Below are 10390 nucleotides of genomic sequence, written 5' to 3'. Positions count from 1 at the left end.
GTCAAATGTCACCACTATACCCTCAGATGTCACCACTATACCCCAAATGTCACCACAATACCCTCAAATGTCACCACTGCACCTCAAATGTCACCACTACACCTCAAATGTCACCACTACACCCTCAAATGTCACCACTATACCCTCAAATGTCACTACTACACCTCAAATGTCACCACTACACCCTCAAATGTCACCACTATACCCTCAGATGTCACCACTACACCCTCAAATGTCACCACTATACCTCAAATGTCACCACTACACCTCAGATGTCACCACTACACCCTCAAATGTCACCACTATACCCTCAAATGACACTACCACACCCTCAAATGTCACCACTACACCCTCAAATGTCACCACTATACCCTCAAATGTCACCACTACACCCTCAAATGTCACCACTATACCCTCAGATGTCACCACTACACCTCAAATGTCACCATTATACCCTCAAATGACACTACTACACCTCAAATGTCACCACTATACCCTCAAATGTCACCACTATACCCTCAGATGTCACCACTACACCCTCAAATGTCACCACTATACCCTCAAATGTCACCACTACACCCTCAGATGTCACCACTACACCCTCAAATGTCACCACTATACCCTCAAATGACACTACCACACCCTCAAATGTCACTACTACACCTCAAATGTCACCACTACACCCTCAAATGTCACCACTATACCATCAGATGCCACCACTACACCCTCAAATGTCACCACTATACCCCAAATGTCACCACTATACCTCAAATGACACCACTTCACCCTCAAATGTCACCACTACACCCTCAAATGTCACCACTATACCCCAAATGTCACCACTATACCATCAAATGACACCACTACACCCTCAAATGTCACCTCTATACCCTCAAATGTCACCACTACACCTCAAATGTCACCACTATACCTCAAATGTCACCACTATACCATCAAATGACACTACTACACCTCAAATGTCACCACTACACCCTCAAATGTCACCACTATACCCCAAATGTCACCACTATACCATCAAATGACACTACTACACCCTCAAATGTCACCTCTATACCCTCAAATGTCACCACTACACCCTCAAATGTCACCACTACACCTCAAATGTCACCACTATACCCCAAAATGTCACCACTATACCCTCAAATGTCACCACTACACCCTTAAATGTCACCACTATACCCTCAAATTTCACCACTATACCCTCAAATGTCACCACTGTACCTCAAATGTCACCACTACCCTCAAATGTCACCACTACACCTCAAATGTCACCACTACACCCTCAAACGTCACCAATATTCCCTCAAATGTGACCATTACACCTCCAAATGTCACTGCTACAACATTAAATGGCACTACTACACCTACACCTACCATGTTTATTACAACCCCAAATGTTACCACTACACCCACAACAAACAGCACCGCTACATCGAATGTTACCAATACACCCACACCAAGCCTCGCTACTACAACCAGAAATCTTACCACTACACCAACAACAAACAGCACTGCTACATCAAATGTCACTGCTACACCCACTCCAGGCATCACTGTTACAACCAGAAATTTTACCACAACAAGCAACACTACTGCAACATCAAATGCCTCTGCACCCACTCCAATCATCACAAGTACAACCGCAAATGTTACCACAGCACCCTCAACAACTGCAAACAATAGCAGCACCAATACATCGCAGAGCACCATCACCCCTATGCCTCCAGTATCGACTACTAACACAATCATCATACCAGGTGTGTAATCTTGCTTCTCCGCCTTTATTCACTGGGTTACACTTATCTTAAAACGATTTTTCACTCTCTTTCTCTCTGTAATGTAGCTACCTGTCCAGAAATGCAATGTCCACCCCTGAGCATGTGTGCTAACTCTGTCTGTCAGTGTCTGGCTGGAACATACATGTCACAAGGCCTGTGTATAGAAGGTAGGTGTCAGAGGACAAGAAATTGGAGAATAAGAATTATTCTTTATTACAATTCCAGTGTTTGATGTAACTACTGTATATCTCTGACTTTTTTATCTTCAGCAAAAGTGTTTCCAGGATTGCTGCATTTTCTGTCAATAGATTTTAAACCTGAAATGAGTAATCATACCTCAGAGCTATTTCGTACGACATCGGATAGGATCGTTCAACAGGTGAGCCAGTGATAAATTCCATGCATCACCCTTTATTTGACATATTACTATAAATGACACAACTACACCCCTTAAATGTCACAATGATGCCCCTCAAAATACCCTCAAATATCACTTCACCCTTAAATATCATGCCTTCACCCTTAAATCTCACCACTCTACCCTAAAATATCACCACCCCACCCTCAAATATCACCACTCTACCCTGAAATATCACCACCCCACCCTCAAATGCCACCACTTTACCCTGAAACGTCAACACTATACCTTTGAATGCCACTACTACACCCTCAACTGCCACTGCAACACCCTCAAATGTCCTCAAATGTCCATGTTCAGGGTAGTATATTTGTAGTAGTTATAGTTATTAAATTGTTACATTGAATAGTTATTGAATTGGGACTGTATTGTTTCTTTTCTCTCTTTTGTTCACATTTCCAGCTGAAAAGCGTTTTCAGTTCAAAACAAGGCTACATAACTTCGACAGTTTTGGAATTAACGTAAGTGTCCTCCCAATTCTCTCTACACTTTAACCATCTTCCCTGACAACCATTATAACAGTGAATGCTAACTTCAGTGTGCAATCTAATCATGTGTGTGTATGTGTGTTTGCAGTGCGGGCAGTGTGGTGGCTACGGTGAACAATGTGTTTGAACCCAACTCTTTAGCTACGGAGAATTCCACAAACCAGGCCATAACGGATGCCATAAAAAACAACATTATCCAAAATGCTAGCTTTACCCGTAAGTTAAACTTAGTCAGACTTACTGTAGCTCTTAATTTACATGACAGAAAGTCAATAGAATTGGTTTATGTGTGTCATAAAATACAGTGTTAGTGTATGTTGTCTTCATTACAACAAAATGAATCAGTTTTCATAATAAAATGATCCAGTGCTCATCAATTCTTACACTGTATATACTATAAATTGCCAAAACGATGTGACGGCCTGAATAATCACACTCATATGTACATGTTAAACATTCTATACCACTTTAATGTTATTATAAGCTTCACCCTTCTGGTAAGACTTCTTCTAGGAAGAAGTTCTTCCTTCCGACCCTCACATACCATGTCTTTATAAAGCTTGCTTTGTATACAGAGGTAATGTCATACTGGAAAATATTTGAGCCTGAAGAAAAATTGTTCGAATATTACAGCATACAAAGACGTTCTAGACAGTTGCTATGATTTCAAATTTGTAACAATATATAGCTGTGATGGTCCACCTGTAAAATATTTGAGCACTATACAAAAAAAGATGCATTCAGAGCATCAGCTCGTAATACTGTAAATAGTGTTTATTTGACACAAGCGGAAATGTGAACACAATTAATTATAGAATTGAATGTGATTCAGTCTATTAATGATTATTTACGTTAAAAACGTTTGTCAATCAATTCTTTTTGAAGCAAGTATGTGATTTTAACACTGATTATCTAAACTTAGTCCTGACCAGTGATAAATTTTATTCGATTTTTGTATATATTTTTTTCTTAATTTTATTCCTTTCATTTTTAATGGTCTAGAATCTCATCTCATAATCCCAACAAATATATGAGCAGCAAAGCCAAAATGAGATTGATAGACAGACAGACAGACAGACAGACAGACAGACAGACAGACAGACTGGTTTCGATTTGGAATAGTGCACATTGAAAACTCTTTCTCTGTGCTGACCTTATGTCTTTTTTAACTTTCTTCTTTCCTTGTGTTTGTTTTTGTGTAGCCACAAATCTTTGTGCTCAGAATCCGCCTCCATGTGATGCTGGCTCTACAATATGTAGTAGTGCAAATGGTACAGCTACATGCTCCTGCATGCCGGGCTACATATTAACTGGATTTTCTGAAAGAATCTGTAAAGGTATGTGAACATATGTATGTGTTTGCTTTACTCAAAGCATTTGAAAAGGCATTTAAATGGCTTGAAAATAACTTTTAAATAGTTTAAGAGCCATGACTTGATTACAGTAACTCAGACAACCACTGTTTACATCAGTGGTGAGCAGAAAAGCGTCTCCGAAAGCACAAAAGAACAGGGTTTCTTAAACTTCATGCATCCTGCTACCACTTTAACAATCTTCAGTACAGATATAGTGATTTGTGTTTTTTTTCCCCTCAGCATGTCCCAGTGGCCAGCAAGCAGTGAACCAAAACTGTGTGCCGTGAGTAACCTATTCTTAAATAAATCTACATTAAGTATCTAATTAGAGCTCAACACATGGCCTGACTTTGTAATGATGTCCTTATGTGGTTGTAACTACTGCCCCCTGGTGCTGTAGTGATAAATCAACATGACAAAGGAATGGATTGAGCTAATAATGTCAGTCACTGTGCAATGTAACTGTTTACTATTTATTCATTTTCCAGGTGTGCGTTCGGTTATTCTGGCTTCAACTGCAATGACTGTAAGTTCTTATATTTAGGATATTAAAATAATCTTTGCTATAATAGCTCATAACACATGCGTAGGGATGCATATGCATGCCTTGAGACCAAAGGATCAGTGCTTTAACAATGAAGAAAATCCTACATTCCTGAGTTTTTAGTGACTTAGTAAAAACATGTATGCTGTTTTATTATGTATATACACTTAAATAAAGGCACTAACACTGTGTTTCTCTTAATGGCAGCTTCGTTGCTGGCATTGGTGGTGGTCGCCGTCGTTTTAGGTGCAATTCTGCTCATCATTATTTTGGCCCTTCTAATCTGCTGTGTGGTCTACAGGTGTGTACATGCACACAAATTACTACCTTGGAAATCACTACCAAACCATTACCCTTGTTTATCAGACTTGAAAGGAATTAAGGTTATGAATACCTATATTTGTTTATATATATATATATATATATATATATATATATATATATATATATATATATATATATATATATATATATATATATAAAGGACGTGTGAAATACTGTGCTAGTGTGTTAGTGAATTCCATACTTTTGTCTGACTCGCCACACTTCCTTAACTTAATATTAGATGATATAAGTGGACCGTATTTGCCTATGTGGAACATATCAGGTTATATCGATCATATTATACTTATAGATGGAAGTAGGTGCAAGAAGGCATTTAAAAAGCAGGATGTTAAATCATCTATCATGATCCTGTGGAATAACTGAGTAAAAAGTATAACGTGTGTTTATTCTTAGCCCTTGAGTAAAACAGATAGCAGTGCATTATAGAAATATGTTAACCTTGTCATGAAATGCGATTGACTTTTTCCAGCTTCACTTCCTGTTACTACTTTCTGCTCAGTCGAACATCCTGTGTTTGCATTTTTACTTGAGTAGCTTCAAAGAAAGATGCACTATATGGAAAAAAGTATTTTTGTGCTTCATCCGCAAAAGATTTAACAACAAAATTGGAAGCACACAAGTGGTCTTTGGATGTAGCATGACATTTTCCTTGCACTTGCACTAGGAGACCCAAACCTATTCCAGCATGACAATGTGCACAAAGCCAGCTTAATAAAGATTTGGTTTAAGTAAATCGGAATGGAAGCTCTTGAGTAGATCCCAGAAGAGTGGAGAATAGTATAACAGCAAATGGGGATTAAATGTGGAATGGGATGTTCAAAATGCACATACAAATCTTATGGTTAAGTATCTATATAGTGTAGAGAAAAAGTAAAAGAATGTACGTCAGTGGGTCATAGAAACGCATGATAAATAAAATGTATTTAAAACATCAATGAAATTAAAGATAAAATTGTTTTTTCAAAGGAAAGGATGCTGACAAACTAACATTAAATGGAACTAAAAAGCAATACAATTTATGGCTTTGCATCGAGCTCGACCAAACAATTATTATAAATATACATGAAGTGTATGTTTTATTTTTTACATGAACCATTCAAATTTCTCTGAAAAAGAAAATCCTCTTGCTATGCAAGGATGCTTTTAAATTTTCCAGTGTTTCATTCATATTGTATGAGTTTGTATATAAACAAGCGGAATATTTACCCAGAAATGGAAAGTCTAATATACATGTTTCTTCTTTGTGTGTTTGTTTTTCCATCCATAGGTCAAAGCGCATCTCCAATCACAATAGTCCTTACTCCACAGACTTTGCGACCTGGCGCTCCCATGCTGTTACTCCCATTCCTCGTGCATCTCTCGGCAACAACACGAACTCTGAAGCATACCAAACGGAGATGCCCTTGCCAGACAGTATCAAACCCAACAACGGATTGGTAAGATCCCACTTGTCTATGTTTACGTTTTTTAAAATCCTGCCAGTTAAAGCTCAGCTCACAGTGAAAGGACTTCATTCACATAATCAAGTAGTCACTTATTTATCGGTTTGATCTATCTGATTGTTCTATAATGCTTCACTCACTGTGATTATGAGGATAACTGATGTGCGCACTTGCTTGTATGTCACCTGCCTTCATATAATGAAAATAATATGAAATTACGAGAGCACCGCTGCCACCGCCAGTGCACCTCATATTGATTAAGATGATGATGATGATGATGATGATGATGATTGATCACAAATCCATATCATTTGCTTTTTTCTAAGTAGAGAACAGACCTTGTATAGCCAAGTGAGATATTAATAGTACGATTTAAGTAAGTACAGTCTGGTCTGGAAAGCCCCAGCCTTGTTTCCATTAAAAAAACAAAAACAAAAAAAAAAAAACGTAATAATAATAATAATAATAATAATAATAATAATAATCCGCCAAACGTCATTTATTAACATCAAATAATCTGATTATGAATGCCAAAACATTTATTAACAGTTGATATATGATGATATTTGATTTCATTTTGTCTTTAAAAAGCTAAAAAAAGAATCGGAATCGTAAAAACAATCGGAGAATTAATTCTTATGCCACAAATTAACACAAGTAAATGAGACGATTTTAGGAATCAGGCTAATTTAAACCTAACTTCATAATAGGCATCTATAGCCATCTAACTGTCTTTCAGCGCTCACTTGGGTTCTCCCAAGTGGACCTTTAGAGAAGATAACACACCTGCTAGAAAACTTGCATGTTTGATGTTTTTTTTTTTTTTTTATAGACCCACTTAATACATTAACCCCCTTTTAAACCACAGTCTGTTCATGTGTGCGTGTGTGTGTGTGTGTTTGCTGTTGCTATGCATGTGATGTCCGTCCTGCTTTGCCTTGCATGTCCCTCAATCCGTCCGTTATGATGTTTTAGAAGCTAAGAGGAAAGGTAAGAGAAGCCATAGCCTTATCTGCTCATCTCCTCTCTTGACTGGCCCAATCAAAAAGGTTTTGGGTGTGCATGTGTGGCTGCCGGTGGCGGTGTTGTACTTCCTATTTCCTAATTGGATATATTTCCTACTGAGGCCATATAGCGCAAAATAGGTTTAACCGAAATCAAAGATTGTTGCTACGTTCAAATGGGATCGGTGCTTGTTCTCTTTGTTTACGTGTTGTAAAGCCAGTGCTTATTTATTTTCTCACAATTTCGAAATATTTAGTCACCACTTAATTCCCTCTTTTCTAAATAGGTGGTCATTTCGTATTAGCCCAGTGATCAAATCTTTTGATTCTGTTCAAAATAATGAATTCAGATTTTTTTTCACTGATTGCGTTAATAATTCTTTCTTTAAATTACATCAAACTAGTTTTGAATAGTTTTTAATTCATATTTTAAACTGTTAGCAATTTATATAGTGGCAAAATGCAATTTGTATAGTAGATTATGACATGAACCACACAACAACAACACGTAATGCTTGATTTAATCTCGTTTCACCTTAAAAGTTTATTTCAAAAACAGATTTGTTTACGAACAAAACATCAATACTTCCATATCACATGCCATAAACTCACAGACACTATGGTTCCCAAGTCTTGTAAGTCATTGACCAATAAAGGAGGCTAATAGAGTATTCTGAACAGCTTCATCTTATTTCTATTGTTAGTCTATCTACTTCCAGTCTCAGTACTGAACTGATGCTAGTCAGCTGTATTGCTAGCTTGTGGAAGTGCTTCAAAAGTAATGGTGAATTTCCTACTCCTAGTGTTCTGAGGTAAAAATTTTTATCCCAGCTGTGTCCAAGCCCACAAGTCATGACACAATGTTAGCATTGTTCAATACACTCATTTTATATTAAGTTCCAAAGATGTCTGAAGAAAGTTACCAATAGTTTTGTGTCCCCTGTCATGCTTCCTAAACCTATAATATACTTAACTAGCTGGCTATGTTGTTAGCCTGCAAAAAATATATACAAATGCTAAAGCTGCTTCAAAACAGCTTTGTGCTAACTGTGTATCCAAGAAGTGTTCACATGAGTATCCCAGTTCATGAGGTGTTGACATGTAATAATAATTATAATAATGATAATCAAAATAATATGCATTTAAGTAGAACTTCAGTGAAGTTCGACGAGTCTTTTATTAAGAATTTAGTCACACCTGAAAATAAATTTTGGTACTCCAGATAATTTTATCTTGTTTCCATTGTCATTGTTCCTTCACATTGTCAGTAGAGGCCTAATAGGTATGTATTAGGTAAATAATTCCCTATAGAACTAGTTTGTTTATATAAAAGCACAAATTTACAAATGTACGACTTCCATTTGAACATACAATTTATATTTATATAGATATATATACAACATATCTCACGCTGCTTTGCATGTTTTTTCTCTTAATTATCAAATCAACTGATCGAATGACCAATTTTTTAATTGTGCCTTTACAGAATGCATGATGGGTTTAGGGTGATATACGAGATAAAAGAAAAATATAATATAGCTTTTTAAGCTTATGGTGTAAAGTGTTGTTCAAATATACTTTGTTGTTGCTTCTCTTTTAGATGGGCTCTTATGACCTCATGCCTTTAGATGACATGAAAACGTTTAAAGGCAAAAATCCTCCTCGCTATTCTTACTTGGTTGAAGGCCACGAAAACCCTTACTTCAATTCAGACGAACAAACGCCGCAATCCTGAATGGAGCGAGAGCTGGAGACGAGAGGAGAGGACACTGGTTAATAAGTAGAACACTTAAATATAGGAGATAATGACGAGGGGTATAGCTTTTTTTTTTCTTCTTTTTTAACAAATCCAAATATTTTATACTTGTTGGTCCATTTTGTTCTCTATTGAGGAAAATTCTGATCAAGATAATTTTTTCTTTTTTTTCTTCCATTTTCTTCTTTTTTTTTTTCATTTTTCATTTTTTCATTTATTATTTATGTAAAACTGTAAAATGTCTTTTTGCAGCAGATGGCTTTAACATATTGCTAAGCGTTGACCTTACAGCTGCTTTCAGAAAGTCTTAAGCCTCACATTATGTTCACTACTTGGCAATTAATATCTTTGACCCAGACCATGTCTTTCCAGCATTCCAGCATTAACTATACTATTTGTAAACACCTGCTCATTAGCTCAATATGTGCATATTTTAAGAGTTAGCCCATTTTCCATTTGAGCATCCTCCACTCTTCTGGGAGGGCTTGTGGAGTGATAATTTAGCCTTAAGATAATCACTGAGATAAGGCAATAATGTCTGGGGTTCAGTCAGTGTATCCCAAAGTACCCAAAAGGTGTGGTGTGGGAGTTAATTTCAGGGCTCTGTGCAGGACACTCGAGTTCTTCCACTCCAACTCTTTATGTACCTCGCTATGTTTATTGTCAGGTTGGAAATGATTTGGGGTTTGCATCCTTTTGTTCTAGTAAGGGTTAATCCTAGAGCAACAAAGACATCCTACTGTATACATTGGTGTGAATTTAGTACTTTACTGCAAGAGTTTTTTGGGCCAGAAGATGGGTGTGATGGTCAGGTATTCACATATTTAAGGCCTTGCAGTGTCTCATGTGTATCATAGATTATTTGTGAAAATTCCTGCCTGCATCTGGGAATCCTCCTGAAATGTGTATATGTATGTTTGCAAATCTGACTTCATTTCAGCAGTGACATCATTAGCAATGACAGATAACCATAATAATTGGATTGCATTACTGTTACAATTTAAATAGAAGTGAACTAAATTGGCCCCAGTGAATAAAACCAGATCTGTTCAATGATGGTCTTCAGCCTGTACCAGGAAGAAATCAGCTCAACATCTACTTACTAACATTAGTGATCCTGCTGTTGTTTTTGGGTACACACACACACACACACACACACACACACACACACACACACACACACACACACACACACACACACACAAAATATTAACAAATGTAAGCAATTTATTCTTAAAA

The 10390-nt window shown here is 37.0% G+C and overlaps 1 protein-coding gene and 1 long non-coding RNA gene across 3 annotated transcripts; one reads left to right on the top strand and one right to left on the bottom strand.

Moving 5' to 3' along the window:
- Nucleotides 1-2: 2 nt before the first annotated feature.
- On the bottom strand, nt 3-467 carry LOC124396872. The gene is made up of 3 exons (XR_006927849.1): nt 330-467; nt 185-247; nt 3-82 (listed from the first exon to the last, which is right to left on the bottom strand). It is a non-coding gene; the product is annotated as an uncharacterized LOC124396872 (long non-coding RNA).
- Nucleotides 466-10355, top strand: si:ch211-198m17.1 (mucin-13). Of its 2 annotated transcripts, XM_046866231.1 has the most exons (12): nt 466-1778; nt 1865-1966; nt 2069-2178; nt 2620-2678; nt 2794-2921; nt 3908-4042; nt 4301-4343; nt 4549-4586; nt 4812-4905; nt 6217-6385; nt 7367-7381; nt 8996-10355. In XM_046866231.1, the coding sequence occupies exons 1-12, from the start codon at nt 1019-1021 to the stop codon at nt 9128-9130; spliced, it is 1788 nt and encodes a 595-aa protein (XP_046722187.1). In that variant the 5' UTR covers nt 466-1018; the 3' UTR covers nt 9131-10355. The 2 variants fall into 2 exon arrangements, with proteins under 2 accessions (XP_046722187.1, XP_046722188.1); XM_046866232.1 differs by lacking the exon at nt 7367-7381 and having other exon boundaries at nt 467-1778.
- Nucleotides 10356-10390: the final 35 nt, after the last annotated feature.

Source organism: Silurus meridionalis, chromosome 14 (assembly GCF_014805685.1).
Source record: "Silurus meridionalis isolate SWU-2019-XX chromosome 14, ASM1480568v1, whole genome shotgun sequence".
NCBI classification, from domain to species: Eukaryota; Metazoa; Chordata; class Actinopteri; order Siluriformes; family Siluridae; genus Silurus; species Silurus meridionalis.
This window is presented reverse-complemented; position numbering and strand designations above follow the sequence as displayed.

Bases quoted from the DNA above. Each gene is read 5' to 3' on its own strand.
- si:ch211-198m17.1 (XM_046866231.1), top strand. From the start codon at position 1,019: ATGTCACCACTATACCATCAAATGACACTACTACACCCTCAAATGTCA. The intron at 1,967-2,068 runs GTAGGTGTCAGA...TTTTATCTTCAG, and splicing joins ACAAGGCCTGTGTATAGAAG to CAAAAGTGTTTCCAGGATTG. The intron at 2,922-3,907 runs GTAAGTTAAACT...GTTTTTGTGTAG, and splicing joins CCAAAATGCTAGCTTTACCC to CCACAAATCTTTGTGCTCAG.